The 18,113-nt window shown below is 52.1% G+C and overlaps 5 protein-coding genes across 5 annotated transcripts; 2 read left to right on the top strand and 3 right to left on the bottom strand.

The window, feature by feature from the left end:
• Positions 1 to 355: 355 nt before the first annotated feature.
• MAM_03565 (Amino acid/polyamine transporter I) lies at positions 356 to 2,201 on the top strand (the record flags this gene model as incomplete). The annotated part of the gene is made up of 4 exons (XM_040822364.1): positions 356 to 699; positions 759 to 1,329; positions 1,512 to 2,118; positions 2,167 to 2,201. The coding sequence occupies 4 exons, from the start codon at positions 356 to 358 to the stop codon at positions 2,199 to 2,201; spliced, it is 1,557 nt and encodes a 518-aa protein (XP_040679507.1).
• Positions 2,202 to 2,890: 689 nt separating this feature from the next.
• MAM_03566 (phosphatidylserine decarboxylase family protein) lies at positions 2,891 to 4,273 on the bottom strand (the record flags this gene model as incomplete). Its single annotated transcript, XM_040822365.1, has 1 exon — positions 2,891 to 4,273. One exon carries the CDS (start codon positions 4,271 to 4,273, stop codon positions 2,891 to 2,893), a length of 1,383 nt encoding a protein of 460 aa, XP_040679508.1.
• Positions 4,274 to 5,799: 1,526 nt separating this feature from the next.
• Positions 5,800 to 7,423, bottom strand: MAM_03567 (beta-lactamase family protein; the record flags this gene model as incomplete). Its single annotated transcript, XM_040822366.1, has 2 exons — positions 5,800 to 6,994; positions 7,059 to 7,423. The coding sequence occupies 2 exons, from the start codon at positions 7,421 to 7,423 to the stop codon at positions 5,800 to 5,802; spliced, it is 1,560 nt and encodes a 519-aa protein (XP_040679509.1).
• A 1,370-nt stretch (positions 7,424 to 8,793) lies between these two features.
• Positions 8,794 to 10,955, bottom strand: MAM_03568 (uncharacterized protein; the record flags this gene model as incomplete). Its single annotated transcript, XM_040822367.1, has 3 exons — positions 8,794 to 10,080; positions 10,256 to 10,585; positions 10,653 to 10,955. 3 exons carry the CDS (start codon positions 10,953 to 10,955, stop codon positions 8,794 to 8,796), a joined length of 1,920 nt encoding a protein of 639 aa, XP_040679510.1.
• Positions 10,956 to 15,238: 4,283 nt separating this feature from the next.
• MAM_03569 (Cytochrome P450) lies at positions 15,239 to 17,038 on the top strand (the record flags this gene model as incomplete). Its single annotated transcript, XM_040822368.1, has 2 exons — positions 15,239 to 16,698; positions 16,852 to 17,038. 2 exons carry the CDS (start codon positions 15,239 to 15,241, stop codon positions 17,036 to 17,038), a joined length of 1,647 nt encoding a protein of 548 aa, XP_040679511.1.
• Between the last annotated feature and the right edge of the window lie 1,075 nt (positions 17,039 to 18,113).

Consider the following 18,113-nt stretch of genomic DNA (forward strand, 5'->3'; position numbering starts at 1 on the left):
GTGGCGTCTCACATCCTTCGACGATGGCGTTTTCGTTGCTACACCAGAGTCCAGAGTACCTCCCTTGTGTTATTTGGAGGTAAGTACCTGCTTAGAGGTAGACAGGAAAATACCTTGATTAGTAAGAGTGTACCTGCTCACAAGTTACAACCGTCTAGGTACTTAACCCGAGAGTCTTGACTAGCACCTTGCCGGGGAAAAGGGGTAGACGGCGTGAACGGCTCAGATGTCTCACATATCCCGTGCGATAGTTGCGATAGTGCCGTTATCAGATCATGGAATGACGTGGTAAGAAACCCATCGTCCGCACAGGTTGAGTTTTTGCTCTACAACCTGCTTTCTCCAACTGGCCGCAATGGCAACAGCAGACGCACCAGACGAGATGAAGGCCTCTCTTTCTGATGCGGAACGAGCCCTCGCTTCCAGCACACAGCAGCATGGAGAAGAAAGCGAGCTAGTTGCTCTTGGATATACACCTGCTCTTCGCCGCAATCGCTCTCTCTACACCATTTTGTTTCAGGCGCTTGCTATAACTGCTGTACCTTTCGGCGAAGGTGCCGCATTGACTAGCGCAATATACGGCGGGGGCCAGCTTGCATACTTTGTGGGATGGATTGTTGTTGCTCTGCTCGATCAGTGTGTCGCAGTGTCTCTGAGTGAGCTTGCCTCAAAGTTCCCGACATCATCTGGGCCGTCTTAGTAGGAGCCTCTCAACCCAGGCACACGCGCAGTACCAAAGTTGCTAACGGCTCACCAAGTTGGTCATTTCAGCTGCTTCCTGCCGGCCGGGCTCGGACTATATTCTCTTTCATCACAGGATGGGTTTGGCTCATTGGGAATATTACCATTTGCCTCAGCGTAAACTTTGGTACGGCGTCACTCATTGCTGGGACGGCCACCATCTACCATCCGGACTGGGTAGCATCCGACTGGCAACTCTTGCTCATCTTCTATGCCGTCTGCCTTGGTACTTTTCTTATATGTGCGTTTGGAAATCGTCTCCTCCCTTACGTGGATACCGTGGCATCAGTATGGAACGGCCTCACTATTCTGATTGTCTGTGTCGCCTTGTCAGCGACTGCCAATGCTGGACGCCACAGCGTGGCAGATGCCCTCGCCAACTATGATCAGAGTTTCTCCGGATGGCACAATTTCACCTTTTTTATCGGCCTGCTTCCGACAGCCTACACTTTCGCAGCCATAGGTATGATCACATCGATGGCGGAAGAAGTAGCGGACCCAGCCCGAGACGTTCCTACGGCGCTGAGTCTCGTGGTGCCTATCTCTGGGGTCGCAGGTCTCTTCTATATTCTTCCGATATGTTTCACGGTGAGCCTTGTCTTCTGTCAGGACCCCTCGGGCGAGATCCTCTTCCTTGCTCAGGACCATACTTGCTCAATATCGCCAAGCTAAAAGCAAGTGACGATCGGCGCTACTATCAATCTGTATTCCTTACGCCTATTTGAACCAAAAAGTCTGGTTTCAAGTCCACTGTGCTGACAGGTTCATAGCTGCCACCCCTTCAGGACATTCTGAATGTCCCTCAAGCACAGGCAATGCCATACGTCTTCCACACTGTAATGGGCACTCCAGGCGGCGGCCTAGCTCTGATGTTTCTCTTACTAGGTGTTGCAGTATTCTGCTCGATCAGTATTTCTACGGCTGCCTCTAGAACACTTTGGGCTTTTGCACGCGATCAAGCAATTCCATTCTCAAGCATATGGTCGAAGCTGATTGGCGACCAAGTACCCCTTTCAGCCTTGGCTCTGCTGACTGTGATCCAAATGTTACTTGGTCTGGTCAATCTAGGAAGCACGAGCGCCTTTACAGCCTTTGCTTCATGCGGGGTCATTGGGCTTGCCGCAGCATACGCCATCGTCATCGCAATCTCTCTGGTCACACGTCGAAAGGCCGTGTCAACGGCTCGATGGAGATGCCCAGTCCTGGTTGGGTACTTTGTCAACGTAATGTCTATTGCCTGGGTTGCTTTTCAACTGGTGCTTTTCAGCATGCCTGCCGCCTTGCCAGTAGCCGTGGCATCGATGAACTATGCCTCTGTTGTCCTTGTCGGGTTCATGCTTATATCTCTTATCTACTATGTCACCTACGGCCGAAAAGGTATGTACACCAAGAGCCATTTTCGGATGCCAGTGCTGATATGATTAGTCTATAATGGCACCCCTGCAAGTGATGGTGTATGATATATGGTGCCCATTGCAAACGTCCGCATACCACGGCTCGGCATATCACACAGATATATATTGAAACCACTGAGAGCCAGGGGCTTCACCGGGTGGGTAAATGGTTCAGTTTGAAAAGAAGCCTTGTATCAACTATATCCATTTGTTCAAGATTCATACATGACTAGATGCGCCACTGTCCACCGATTTCGACGGCATCATGGTCCAATCTTTGTCGACTTTTCCAGAAGTGCTCGAAAACACCCATCTGGCGAAGAGAGGTCAACCCATGATCCGCCTGAAACCATGCGGATGTGAGCTCTGAAACCTCGCTGAGTCAGGCAGAGGACGACAAAGCGTATCTGTAGGGTCATGGACGCCAGCTAACGTTTCCGACATGCTTGGGAAAATGTATCTTTGCCCGCCTTATTCTGGAGCAACAAGCGGAGCATGTGAAGCAATACGTCACAGTCCTCTTCTTCTAGACATGGTGGACATGACGGTTGATACAAAACTGAGTCACATCTTGTTAGGTTTTGGTGCATCCAGTGCAGTCAGATACCATGTCAAATATTTGGGAAGTTCTGAAGTTGCAGACAAGATATGCTAGAACAAAAAAGAAGTCATTGACGGACACTTCCTCCCTTTTTTTTTTTTCCGGCCTTGAAAGTACCGACCACCTCTCCGCCGTCAAATGCTCAAAGTTCCCATCAAGCATCGCCAACCACCGTCACTGTGCCCAGCTTGGCCCGAAGCGCAAGGTTCTTCTTGGCCGTCTCGGGATCAGCCCCCGCAACAAAGTCAACATTGATGCCCTTGCGGAACAAGACGCAGTGAGTCGAGCCTCCGTGGTGGAACATGCCAATCTCCTCGCCCTTCTCGACGCGCGTAGGCTTACCCGTCTTGAACTTCTTCAAGATCTCGCACGACGACACGTCTGCCATGCCGACAAAGATGAGGCACAGCCTGCCAACGGGGGGCTCCGCCTCGATGAAGAAGATTGCCCGGGCGGCGACGTGGGTGATGTACCCCTGAGCCTGGTCCGGCGCGGCAGGGTCGGGCGTGTTGCCGTCGTAGAAGCCCGTGATTGTCGGCTCCGAGAAGTACGTCCCCCTGAGGACTGCTGTCCGGATGACGTTTCCTGCGACGGGCGAGTGCCAGCGGTGGTACGAGGTCGCGCTCAGGAAGGCCTGGTAGACGGTGCCGCCGACAAAGGTATCGGTCCAGGCGTGGCCGTCGAGCATCTCGGACAGCGAGTACGGCTGCCCCTTGAGCCAGAAGCTGTCGCGCCTGTTGACTTTTGTCTGTCTCGCGTACGGCTTGGACTCGCACGCGTTGGCCACGATCTCGGGCGACCCGGGCGACGCGACGGGGCGGAGCGTGTCGATGTTTCTGAACTGCCTGACGAAGAACGAGTCCCAGCTGGTGAAGCCCCAGTGGACCGGGTCGGCGACGGGATCGCAGACGAAGAGGTCCTGGAACTTGCGCTCCTTGCCGTCGACGTTTGTGTCGTCCTCGATGGCCTTGAGCGCCGGCGGGCTCAGCCACTTGTTCTCCTCGGTGGTGATGACGTACTGCGAGTCAGAGGTCTTGAGGAGCTCGTCTCGCCACGCGTTGAGGATCGCCTGCATCTTCTCGTTGACCTCGGGCTTGAGGAAGAAGGCGTAGCCGCTGGGCGTGGCCATGGGCCAGTCGAGGACCGTGTTGAACGGGAACCCGATGAGGCCTACGTCGTAGCCTTTCTGGCTCCATTCGGGGGCCTTCTCGGTCATGACCACCCCGAAGAGCTGGAGGAGGTGGTCGATGTCCCGGATTTGCCTGTTCCCGACGGGGTCATTGATGTAGGGCTCCTTGTTCGGGACCTCGGAGAGCATGGCCGACGCCAGCATGCGCAGGTCGGGACGGCTTTCAATCAGCTTTCGAAGATCGTCGACCTCGTTGGGGAGAAGGGGTGCTTCGTCCCGCCTGTCAATCTCCCGGACCAGGTTCTTGAGCCAGTCGATCATGACGGCGCGGTTCTTGGGCAGCCACCCGCCGTGGCGGTGCGGCACAGAAGTCACGGGCGTCATGACGGCGGCTGTGGGCGGCGGCATATCTCGTGGTTGTCAAGGTGTTTTGGAACCCGGGCCAGCAGAGACCTTTCCCGCCAGATGCGTGTGGGAGAAGAGCTATCTGGACTATCGGACCACGGCACGTAGGCGCACGAGGTTTTTATACACGGGCATCCCTGCCTCGGCCGTCGGATCAGTTGCGCCTCTCCTCCCGGACATGGAGCCGCTTCTTCCGCAACCACGGCATCGTGTCGGAGAGTTGTCTGCACGTTGGAGGAAGCATCCCTCTCAGCCAGCCACACAACTTGGCACTGACTCACATGCCGTATCGCGGAGCCAAGTCTTGTTCGTCTCGGTTCGCCCGTTCCGGACAGATACATACTGCGGGGTTGCGTCTGCATAGAACGGTGTGCAAAGAGGAATGTAAAACATCGATCACGTTCGGATACAAGCTGATGAGAGCCAAAAGTGCCAGCACACGCCTGCCTGCCGACTTTGCGCGTACGTCATGATCCATGGGCTGTGGATGGTCGTCCATGCGTGTTTTGCCGTATCGGGACGATTTATCGATGCCCTCGAGAACTTTATCTCGTCATGCTCGAGAAACACAACTGGATACGCCGAGTATCCGGAGTATACACACGGAGCGGTCTAACGAGTAATTCGAAACTGGCCGGATGCCAGGTGTGCCCGTACAGACAGCTTGTGCATCACATCTCACTCGTGGGTTGATGTGGACGGGACGGCGTATTGCATGCGTGGTGGCTACGTTTTACGTGACTAACAATATCGCCTGATCATTCGATGGACCGGTTTCCGCATGGACGCCAGATGGATGGTGGGTGGGTGTCTTGGGCGCTCACGAGCAGCTTCCCCATCTCTACAATCCCACAGCCTTCGTGTCATAGAGTCCCGCCGTCTGCGGCCGGGGGTCCAGGCCGCAGATTCGACGATAAGCTTTTCCGGGAGGGGCTACCCTGGGCGAGGTGGGCATGCCTACTTTTATATACCGTGGCCGAGAGGCCGTGGTTCAAGCATGGTGGTTCGACGTTCATGGCGGTGTGGCATCACGTCCCGGCAGTCGCTTATGCGGTGTGTTGTACGTGACGTTGTGGTTGGAGAGCGAGGCGTCGGAGCCTGTATTGGAGCTGTCCACGGTGTACTTTGCCATGTGATGCTGGTCTTTGTCATGTTCTGTAGGTCCAAGGCGAGATGAACAGTGTTGGGTTGACCGGAATTGTTTTCCTCAAGTCGAAAGGGGGTTGGGTAGCGTAGAGTCACAAGGCTGGTGAGAGGCATTGTTTATAATTTCGACATCAACCACGCCTAGTTGTATTTGGCCATCGCTCGGAGGCACAAGAAGTATATGTATATTAGCAACGCTGATGGCCACTCGATGCTTCAAAAACCATGGCTGCAGTCCTGGCTGGGAATATAAGAAGACAATTAATACCTCGAGGGCGAAGGATAAGGATTTCTCACCCCAATCTCACTGTCACAAGTAAAGAAGACTGTCTGAGGCGCCCACGCCAACCTATGCCTGGTACCAAGGAGAATGCCATCCGCCTTTATGCCGGAGTGACCTTGGGGTGAGACATCAAACTCTCCCCCCCTACATCGTCTACCTTGTCGAACCAGATATAATCGTCCAGGTCCTCATCGAAAGCGATGCCCAGTCGGGTGGCAACGTCATTCTCCAACGTGAATTCTGCCCTCAGCGGCACGCTAGGACCCTGTGTAACTTCCCTGTAAAGAACAATATACTTGTCCTGCCCCGACACGTGCTGAAAGTTGAGGGTGAAGACATAAGACCGATCCGTGCAGTCAATGAACAAGGCGTCGCGCTTGACCTGGACCGCGAGGCGACCCCAGCCCGGATTGCGGTACTCGCCCGTATATGCGTCCAGGGGCATAGTTTGAGGCTCTGGCACTTTGATGCCGGGGCACAGCCTCTGCCGCTCTTCCTCGATTTGCTCCTCTTCGTCGTGAACCTTTTTCTCCGGCGACATCTCGTACAGCACCTCGTCCCAGTCGACTCTTTGGTCTTGGGGCACGCTGAGAAGCTCGTCGAGGAACGTCTGCACCAAGATGTCGGCAACGAGGCTCCCGCTGTCGGAATTGCACATGATGACGGCTCCGAACTTGAAGTCGGGTACAAAGAAGTGGCTGCTCGAGGAGCCGGATATGCATCCGTCGTGGATGATGAACATGTGGCCTCGGTAGTGGTGGACTTCCCACCCGGTTGCGTACAAGGGGGGCGATGAAAAGGGCCTGGGAGCCTCGTCGGGGCTGATGATTATTCGTGGCCTGATGAGCCCCTCGTACACGTCTTCCGTAAACGGCTCCTCCTGGTTCATCAAGGCCTTGACGTACTTGATGTAGTCGTTGACGCTGGTTACGATTGAGCCTGCGCCTTGCGCCTCGGGGAAATCCGGAGTCATGAATGTTGAGTACTTGTTGGTCTTGTGATCCCACCAGTGTCCGGGGGAAATGCGATACCCGAGGCCTCTGTTCCTGGCGCCTCCTGGCTGAAGGGTGCTCGAGATCATGCGGAGAGGCCGGAAGAAGTGCTTCTGGAGAAAGTTGGCGAAGGTGAGGCCTGTTTTCTTCTCGACGAGATATGAGGCGACGGCGAACATGATGTTGGAGTAGATGAACTTGGAGCGGATTGGAGCTGCAGGGGCCAGATTCCTGAGATTTCGCGTCACGGATTGGGCGGTGTCGGGGTTGTTGGACCTGACTCCCAAGTATGAATTGTCATGGCTGATTCAAAGAATTAGCCGCAGAATGGATGTAGGTGATTTGGAGGGGTTGAAACTCTTCTCACGAGGCCATTCCGCTCCGGTGACTGAGGATGTCTTCGACGGTCACGCCTTGATAACAGCCTTGGCCGGGCATGACAAAGTCGTCAGGCAATAATGTGGCCATCTCGGCTTCATATGTGACGTCGGGGTAATTTTCGTCATTCACCAGCAGCGCAACGGAGGCAGCGGTAAGAGACTTGGAAGCAGAGGCGATGTCAAGAAGAGTATCGGCGGTCATTGGCTTCGGGGGGTCGAAGGAGGCCATCCCGAAGGCCTTGGAGGCCGTGGTGTCATTGTGAACAATGGCGATGGCCAGACCAGGGACATGATATTTCCTGATGAGGATCCTTGTTTTTAAGGAGAATTCTCTAGAGTTGAAGAAATCCATGACGGGCTTGACCGCTTGCGCTTTTCGGTTCTATTGAAGCGAGACAGCTGTCGAGGACAGGAGTTTAAGTAAAAGGCGGATCGTCAAGCGCATTGGAGTTTGGAACATTGGAAAGTCTGCCCGAGTTTACATAATCGGGTCTCGGTGCTCACCGTTGAGTCACCGAGGTGAGCAGGCCCCGAATCGGGCGGCTTATTTATCCAATAACGACTCGACCGGGGTGATGCAGCTCGGACTGACTCACACCTTCCAAGTCATGAGCTGTAACTTTTCCGGTTTCTTTGGACGGGCCAAGCCACATCGGCCGAGGACTGTGACAGTTGAGTCGGTTGATTGCTGCCGGGCAAGACGTCCGTCCCTTGGATCTGGTTGCAACTTCGTCCCCGGCAATATGTACAGCTTCGACGCAGCCGATTCATAGACCAAACAAACGCGTATATGTGAAAGGCCGTGGTGCCTCCATGAGACTCGTTGCATGTAATGATGTCACGTTCCCAGTTGCCAGCAAATGTCGCGCGACTTGGTGAATCAAAACGGCCAGCAAGAAGCAGTTTCATCCCCTCAGTGGTATCAATCGAGCCGTGTTAATCGAATTACATCTTATATCACTGTCAGAGTGGTTATTGTCACGCCAAAAAAACGGGCATGGCCATGCAACACTGTTTTGTGTGTCGCCGTGCACACCTCACCTCCTCTGGAAGTACGCCATGTTCAACCGATCGTTTTCTCGTGGCCTGTACAACAAGCGTCTTTACAAGCTTCAAGTCTTGCTCCGATATATCCTCACCCTGTAATGAAGAGTGGTAACGCCAGTTCTCGAATGAATACTCTAGATACCCGCTCGTGGGAAACAAGACAAACGTGCGGGTCGAAAACTGGCACTTCTCGCGATGGGGCGTACGGCAGGCAGCAACTACTGCAAAGTTTGTGAGCTATTTTCATTTTGAAGTGTCCCATCCACCCTTTGCTCGACCCTGGAGGACCCGTCAGGAATTCCTTAGTAGTCTGGTGAGTCAAGTATAGCTTAGAGTCGTAGACGTCGATAAAGAGACCACAGAGGTTTTTCACCACCGACTTGAAATCGCCACCCCATATATTTGCACTCAGGTCCTTGTGCGTTCGAGGACTGTCCTTGGTTGTAGCCAAGGTGAGGGCGTAATTGGCTTCCTGGACAGTCAGTGGCCGTGATGCAGCAAGGAGGAGTTGAAGAAGCGCTTCAGTCAAGGCTCGATCCGAACTCCTGCTCAGGATCGTCTCATAGGCCCCTTGACTGCCGGTGGTATCTCAGACAACAATCTTTCGATATCCGACAGCCTACCATAGGCGCTCGGGTGTTTGATGATTATGTCCCATGTTAGGTGTAGCCATAGTTAAGTACAATTATCCATGCCCTTCAGTCGTTGGCGAATCCGGCTGCGGTCGTCTTCGTTTGTGATGTGGCGGCCAAGATTTTCCATCTTTGCGTCAACGACGAGATCGATGTCCTGCCCGATTTCCTCAAATTTATCGTCTCCATCATATCGAATGTATGCTGCATGACTTTGCGTCTCTAGTGGTCGAAGCTCGTTTTCCAAGTCATCGTACGGTCTGCCGGTAAGCAGAAACTTGATCTTGGAGGACTTCAGCTCGTCTTCATTGTTGCAAAATCGACGTAGGTGTTGAAAAAGTTCGTTTCGGCTTTCCATTCCGCCTTCATGCATGGCATCTAGCACACAGACAATGCCATGAACACATGGAGACTCCGCACAGGCTTTAAATATGCGCCATAGTTCCGAAAAATTGGTCTTCAAGCTTTTACCATACTTTCTGTGACTTGATTCTGCGTGGCCTATCAAAAGCTTGCCGGACGCGCTGCAGAACAGCTGATGCAAGATCGCACATAGAGCGTTTGTGGCCTTTATGCGAAGCGCATCAGCGTCCTTAAAGAAGAAGTAGCAGACATATGAAGATACAGTTCGGGAGATGACATTTGAACTTGTGACTTCCACTACATTGCTGTTAGCCAAGTGCCGTTCGTCGAGTAGAGCTCGCGATAGAACCGACTCGCCGCAGCCGGGGCCTGCGGATGTCCAGATGAGACTCGATGAGGTATTGTCGCGCCATTTACAGAACGTCAAGTCCTTGAAAACCCACTCACATGCTCCTTTTACTCTATCCTTGTTGAAGTTCTTGTCGCGTTCGTACGTGGGAGCCTCAGACACCAAGTTATGGAGCAAATCGCTTTGCCATTTTTCCTGCTCGGCCTCTCGCAGCGTGTTAAGGATCTTTTCCTCGATCTGGCATGACCGCTCCATATGATCCAACTGAAGCGCCATGTTAGCTTGCACTGCTTCATCTTGACCGCGAATAACACAGCCCTTACAGGCTTCGTGACTTGTCATGGCGAGGCTCTGTAGACTGGCCCAGTTGTTGGAACCCACGGCCTTCTCCCAAGCGCGGCTAAGCTGACTTTTTGACAAGTGGCATATGAACCGGGCCTGATACTCGAACACTTGGGAGAGCAGCTTAGACAAAGCTCCGGGAAGACCTGCTCCGCGGCCTCCAGATGAAGACTTTGCAATTTTCTCCTTGTCACTCCGCCAGTACATCTGGATGTCACAAACAGAGCCAAAGCCCTTGAGCATGGCTTCCTGCTGCACCGAACCAGCGGAAAGCAGCTAGATATGTTGTTAGCAAAGGTTTCCGGGAGAGGACTTTGAGTCAAACATACCGGAGCCATCATTTTACACCAGACCATGCGAGCGACGCACAAGGTTGAGAACTGAGAGCCGGCTTGACAATATCGTCGGACCACAGTAGAAACTTCCCTAGTCTTTCGACCTCTTATCGTACAGAAACGTTCTTGCCCATGATCTCAACCCGCCACTGCTTCTCGCTCCGGCCGGCTTGTAGTCTGTTTACAATCTTTTGGGCAGACTCGGGGTTCGACAACACATCCTTTTCCACACACAATGCTTCTATATTTGTTGTCTTTGCCAGGTGTTCTTCGAAGTCGACAATCAAATCGGGCTGTCGCTTTTTGACCACTTCATTTGCTCTTTGCGAGAGCATTTCCCACTCAGAGTCCTTGTTGTCAGAAGCCTCTATTTTTATGGAGCTCGGCGTGGAGGGTCCAGGGGTTCGCAAAATGGAGGCTGTCCAAGTATTCTCGATACACATTGCCTTCTATTCCAAGCTCGGTGGTTTCTGTGCAGGCTGGACATGGCCGGCCTCAAAGCTCTTGTGCAACGTGAGCATGGGCTGCACCACGGACTGTCTGAGCCTTGAGGAACAGTCGCTTGGATGAAGTGCAAGGGTTCTTCATTATTGTAGGAACTGTCTTGACTTCTGTGGCCAGCTCATACACGGACATGTTCTGGCAGCTCTTAGCGAGAAACCGACTTCCCTCGATCGTTACAGTCAACAAGGTGGATTGTTGCAGCTTGCGGACCGAGCCGTATCCCGCACATTGTTCAATTTTAAAGCCAGCACTTTGTGCCACCTTCTGGAAGTTGGGCTTGAGAATGGGAGGAACTCCATCAATTCTCCCCATGGAGTGAGTCCCTTCATCTGTTTTCCGCGTGCAAGGAGCGAGAACGGGCTGGGAACGTAAGCCCACCGTGGCACAACTTGTTCAACTAGGATTCGCCCAGACCTTTTGCCTGAGATATGCATTACTCCGTATCGGTCGCAAGTTAGGCGCAGGCGCATCTTCACACTGCTTTGCATCCTGGCTGCACGGTTCGTGGTGGTCTCCGGTAACCCAGGCATCTGTTCCACGGCATCGTGTGCCAAGTTCTCTGATCATTTGCAGTTTTGTCGTTTCATGCCCACTCCTCTTGCAAAAAAATTGCGAGTGGCATGGTAGGGACAAGGCAACAGAAAATCAACCAATGATGATAAGAAACATTCGCCTATAACGGTTTCACAAAGTCCACTTGGACGGGGAACGGCGTCGACGTTGCAGAAGTCGACTGGTCATACGGCTTGTCTCACACAATGGATACAAGCAGGCTAGAACCAATATGAGAGTGTAAAGCAGTTGGTGAGCCTCTCGTTGGCTGAATTGCATGTAAGCCGTCATGTCGAGCAGCATCGGCGCCTGAACCAATGCGGACCGCCCGGCCACCAAAGCCCTTGGGTGCGGAGTAGAACTATTCCTCAATAAACACCTACGAGCCCGTGGTTCACCGACGGTTGGCGTCTCGTCCTGCCATGGTGCTGGAGTTTGTACTAGTAAGTAGTATGCATTTTTGGCCCCTCTAGATTGGCAATATGCCCTGTTATGGTTGAATAGTTGAGCAAGAGAGATAATTATTGACACTGACCGACCCTTTCGTCTGATTCCTTCGTACGTTTTGATGAAACGCAGCTTTTTGTCGGCCAAAAAGTATGACGTATGCAACTCCTAATGCTAGATTGTTAGATCAGTCAAAGATGAGCTGGTGTGAGCACATAAGGCCATTGTACCTATTACTATGCACATTTCGGTCACCTAAAACGGTTAGATCGACCATGGAGGCACTACTAAGGAATTGGTGTGGTATTGTCGCCGATGGCAGGACGCAGGATGGCACAATGAGGACGATATACCGCAAAAGTTTCCCGGATAAAAGTGGGGCTCGGCACGGGCCGCCCTAGCCGTGATAAAAGCCGTAGTGGGGCCGGGCCCAGCGTCGGAGCCCCTGGTGCCGAACCGGATCGGGCCTCGGCTCGAAGAGCTGCTTTCGGGGTCGTTGTCGCCCTGCATTTCTGATCGGTGGACAAAGTGTAGAATGAGAGTTCCGATAGTTCCGAAACGTGCTATGTTCCTCACATTACCTTATGGGCAATCATCCTCCCATGAGTCCGAGTAAGACAGCGACGACTACTGCAGGCACAATGTAGCCCAAGGCGACCAAGGCCAACATCATGGCCGAGACGGTGTCTAAGAGGCGATTATATTCGGCGACACTTGGCGAACAAAATAGTTAAGAACCTATTGTCTAGAACTAAAGCTCAAGTATCACGATACGCGACTCCCTAACCCATGTCCTGATATCTCCTTATAATGCATCTGAGGATTATTTCACATCGTCTTGCAGCGACGAACCTAGTTGACAAACTATCAAGCAATTGAGTAGCGAGCTGATTATCAGCAGCAGCTTTTGCCCCAGCTAGCGCTTTTGTAGCCTTACCTAACAGAATAGCAATGAAGAACACCAGTGAGACGGCAGACGTAAATAACGCATGGAGGTTCAGCTAGGGATGTGAAAATATCCTCGACGATACGTGCTTGAGGCGATTCGAATTAATAACAGAGCTGCGTCAGCTAGAGCCTTCATTTGGTGCTCGTCTAGAGTAGGAAGTAGACTGTTCAGTTGGTAAAGTAGCGCAATATACGTGTGGTGGTTGAAGTCTTACTAGGTGCTCGTGGAATGAAGTGCTACGGCGGCAACACTGGCCAGCGGGAATAGCATGTCCTGAAGCCATTGGTTGAGTTCTCTATGAATAGACTGGACGGTCTCTTCCTTTTCCTCGTGATCCATCGGCGAATTCTCCGGCTGGGTGTATACCGACTTTTGTATTCGGCTGGCAGTTCTGCGGAGCTTCGAATTGTGTAACGGAATTGTCATGGAAGACAGTTGCAAAGGCTCTCGGTCTGAGACTCCGTCGGTCGAGATGTCATAATCGTCAATTGCTGCAAAGAGCTGGCTCTGTCAGTCCAAGATACTTGTATAGATTGCTGTGTGGGCGTATGTACCGATATGTCAATGTCATCGTCGGGAATGGCAAGTGGCCTGCCGAGAGTTGTCGAAATGACGCTGTGCCGTGTGTAGTTATTAGACGCAGGCACTCTATATTTGGTTACTGCTTGTACAATCATTGGTTCATTATGAATAGGGAGAAAAATAACCGCTTTCGCCGTTCTGCCACCTCTAATGGAAGTCCCTCGAAAAAGGCAGATGAGATGAAGACCCATACCGGGGGCGGCCCGAGATGCCACTCCAGCCAAGAGCCATGTATGTGGATGCCTTGACTGCACTTCTTGGACAAGAAGTCTCCCAAGAAATACTGACTTGGATCCAGCTGATTGAACAGCGAGTAAACTCATCGCAGGATTACGACTTAGATGGGGTGTTGATACGTCAACAGTCCAGCCCGATCATCCTCAAAGCCGATGACACGTGCGATGCTGTCAGGTGCGGAAGCCGACTTTGAGTTACTAGGGCCCTTTCATAGCAGCGCGAGGACTCTGGCTCGGCACTCAAGTCCACAGAACAGTAAGCTGTTGATCCGATTGCCAGTACCATACATATTCTAAAAAGACATAAAAGAGACTGGGACACGGTAACATGCGGCTCTGGATGCAGCTTGCCCAGACCCGCCATGAACTCAGCTCCATCAACCACGGGGTAGATAATGTGAGAGTGGCAGAGTAAAACTCGATCAATTGGTCAAAGTGTTTGGCGTCTATAGACTATAGGCGGGCCTAGATTTGAAGCAGCACTCGGCGCTAGGTGAGCATCACCAATAGTCAGTGCTCCAAGGATTGACTGTGAAAGCTGAGCGAAGCAAAGACCAGAAGAGGGCTCAAGGTAGCCTTGGTTCTCGGCATCCGGTAGCATGTGTTTAGCGCATCATCCAGGCTCCAAGCATTGGCTTGGTGAGGCTCTGTATCAGTCACGGACGCGTCTTCGAACAGACTTGTTTTGGCGCAAACAGGTCCGTTAAGTATGAAATAAGGGACTTCTCTTGAATTACCCTGGATGTACATGTCGTTGCCACCACCACAAGTCGCCTAGAAAGCTACATGGTGCGGCAGATCGACGGTAGTTTCCGCATTGAAGTAAGCTGCGGTCGCATCGCTTTTTGCGTTTATGGCAACGGAAGCAAGAGGTTCTGGCTTCTCCAGCTGGCTTCTGTACCGGCATCAAGCTCACGGCGAGTCATGCGGCGCACTTGGATATGCAGTATCAACGGTAGACATTTGTCGCGGGGTGTTGGCAGTTGGTTTTTGGTTTGAAGTCAGGGACATTAAAGTTCACAAGGGTGCCGATGTAAACGACCAGGATGAACGATGATATCGAAGTGGGAACACTTACTAAGCTAGTAATCGCTCCCTGACTGGTCTGGTAAGTTGACCATTCCGTATTAGGAGCATGTCGCCGACGATTCATGCCCAATGCCTCCTGGAGTCGTTGGGAAGTACACCAGGGACCTGGGTACCTCGGCTACTGTGAAGTAAGTACTAACGGAAGTGCCTTTATTTTAGTGTATACAAAGCAGTGCAGTGCAATATAGTACTAAAGTAAGTACCTAGGTAGGTAACTACTTAGCGAGTACTTAAGTAAGTACCTTTTAGCTATTCAGCAAATACTTAAGTAAGTATGCACTAACTACTAGATAGCTAAAAGGTACTTACTTAAGTACTCGCTAAGTAGTTACCTACCTAGGTACTTACTTTAGTACTATATTGTACTACACTGCTTTGTACACACTAAAATAAAGGCACTTCCGTTAGTACTTAAGTACTCAAGTTCTCAGTAAGGAAGTACTTGAGTGAGTACTTACAGCAGGAGCTGGCAACAAGACCAGCACCGTGACGAGGGCTGCAGTGACAGGGATCGGAATGGCTTCGTCCCCTCCCCCGAGCATAGAGCCAGCTTTGGGGCTGTGAAGGACAATGCAGATGACTGCTCAGGCTTGCGAGTTCAGGCTTCTGTCGGGACCCCGGCATCATGCCGTGTAACCTGTTATTGCAGTGGGCGGACCATCCGTCCTTTCATGTGCTACGGAGCATATTTGTCGCCATGACCCCTCCAATCCATCCTCGGCTGCCTCATCATTGCCGTCATGGCACACATCGCCTTGGCCGTCGTCTTCGCCCTTGCAGCTATTCTGCTCTTCGAATACCTTCTCTTGCGTCCGTTGTTCTCGAGTCCGCTGAGCCGTGTTCCAGGGCCCAAGCTGTACGCCCTCACCAGGTGGCGACTCGCTTACGAGGACTGGAAAGGCACTCGCACACGTACCATTCATCTGCTTCACCAGAAATATGGACCGGTGGTTCGAGTCGGGCCCGACGAACTCTCCTTTAGTAGCTCAACGGCACTGCGCACCATCTACGGAGCAGGAAGCCAGTTTGGGAGAACGTGCTTCTACCGCATGTTTGACGTCTATGGCCAACAGAACCTGTTTTCGTTCCACTCGACCAGGGAACACGGCGACAGGAAAAGACTCCTCTCCCACATGTACTCGAAATCCGCTGTGCTCAAGGAATCAACGAGCTGCATGCTGGAAGAAAAGGCAGGTGAATACTTGAAACTAATCGAGTCCGAGCCACACGGCATCAGCAACGTCTTCACCTCGTTGCACTATTACTCCTTGGATGTCATCACAACCTTCATCTACGGCAGCTATGGCGGCACATCTGCCCTGAAGGGATCCAAGCCTCACCAAGCCCTGATCAGCGACATCGTGCACCCGTCTCGACGGAGGCTGTCCTGGTTCTGGGTGCACTTGCCGGCATTCACGAAATGGCTATACTCGCGCCAGGCCTTGCTCGGCCGGCTCGTACGGCCTGTCCTCCCAATGCAGAGACCAACCACGTACACCGGCATTCGAAATTTCGCTCTCGACTCGGTCAACAGATTCCTGCATCATCACAGAGGTGGCAAGGAATGTCGCGACGCGGATGGTAGGTCCACGGCTCCCGACAACCGTAGCATGCATATCGCAGGAGGGTTGCTCACCAGAGGTGTCCCGACAGGAGCAGTGTCAACTCTCAGTCAACTCTGGAAGCACCATGAATCCCAAAGAGCAGACGGCCTGACCGACTTGCAAATGGCATCCGAGTGCGCCGATCATTTCCTAGCCGGCATCGACACCACCAGCGATACCCTGATGTTCCTCATCTGGGTGCTGTCTCTGCCCGTCAATCTCGGGTATCAGGAGAGGCTGAGAGACGAGGTGCTCAGCATCGCCGATGAATCGCTGAACAAGCACGGCACCCCGCGGGCCGAAGCCGGCGATCGATGTGTGTTTCTCAATGCCGTCACGAAGGAAGCGTTGAGACTGTACGCTCCCCTGCCGAGTTCCGAGCCCAGATCAGTTGACGCCGAGTCCGTGATTGACGGATACGTCGTCCCGGCCCACACGGTGGTGAGTATGTCACCGTGGACGCTGCATCGCAATTCAGAGGTGTTCAAGGACCCGTTGACATTCAACCCCGAGCGCTGGCTAGGGCCCGATGCTGCCGAGTTAAACCGCTGGTTCTGGGCCTTTTCAAGCGGTGGAAGAATGTGCATCGGCATGCAGTAAGTGACAGATCCCCCTGGGCAGCGTCCAAAGAGACGCGGCACTCTCATCCACCGACTTGGTTGGTTTGGTGTGCAGGCAGGGCTGACGGGAGAAAGTCTGGCCATGGCTGAAATGACGACCCTCCTTGCGACACTCTACCGGCGGTACAGGACCTCGATAGCGCTGGGGTTCGAGGACATCTCCCCCGGAATTACCGCTCGAGTTGAGACTTTTTGGGACGACCGATTCTCTCGCGTTTTGGTTGGTGTCTCCCTGCCCCTTTGGAAGAAGCAACGCCTTGCTAAGGTTACAATGTTGCAGGAGAATACGTGCCTGATCAAGTTTGACAAGCTTTAGGCTACCATTGACTTCTTGGGATGTCTGTCATGTTGTTAGTGCTGGTGGTTCGACGGGTCATCTACCTGACGAATAAATACCTCTTGGGTTTATATTTGACGTATTGGAGAATGACTGGCAAACCCGCATGAAATCTCCTTTAAAAAAAGCACATGTTCTCAAAAGTGTCGCATCAGAAAGTTGCTTTGTGTCGTAAATGCGTTTAGACGCTGACAGTCCCTAAAAGGGCACGCAAAGTTGGGAGCAAGGTTCATAGTTATGGTTATCCTAAGCTTCAACCGATTCAGGATGGTAATACTCATTGATGTAGTTGGTGCTATTAGCGTGCAATTTGTATTGGCTTAAACTCAGCCTTAAGTAGTCTCTCGCGATGCTGACTGTTTAGTATAAGCAGAACGTCGTCAGAAATAGGAACAAACCTAGTATTCTTGTAGATAATCTAATAGGTCTTAGTCACTATAGAATAAGAAGAAGCAAGTTTAACATTGACGATGCTGGGAGGATTCCCCCCCGGTGAGCGTGATAAATGCTTCTATCCCTATTATTGATATCATCTTGGAATGTCGCGTGCATTCTACATTGCTCTAGCTTGGCACTGAGTAGCCGCTCTTAATGCTGTCATAATTAGTGACGAGAACTAAAAGGCCAGCATATAGAGACAAACCTGATATCCTTCTATATAGTTGAGTATGCCACGGTAGTCTTGGAAAGGAGCTAAGCAGGTCTGGCACTAGCGATGATGTATATATTCCTTTGCCTTGTCCAACGTGTTGATGGCAAAGAAATAATATGTATAAATAATGTATGTGTATTTTTCATCCAGCGGGCCTTAGGCCACATGACAGCCTGGACGCTCACCGCCTTGCTGACAGGTCCCCGTGATGGCCTTGGTTGATTGGACGTAGACAATGACAGAGCATGTAACATAAAAAAAGCTAAGGTTACTTATCTCGTTATTTCCAAGCAGCTAACTCTGCTAATCACTATAAACTGAAAAATGCCTTTAGAAAGCGACGACTACAGTCGCACATTAGCTTGCATCTGCAAATGCTGCTACTATAATTTTCCTAATTTA

The sequence above is a fragment of the Metarhizium album genome (genome assembly GCF_000804445.1).
Source record: "Metarhizium album ARSEF 1941 chromosome Unknown scaffold_7, whole genome shotgun sequence".
NCBI lineage: Eukaryota > Fungi > Ascomycota > Sordariomycetes > Hypocreales > Clavicipitaceae > Metarhizium > Metarhizium album.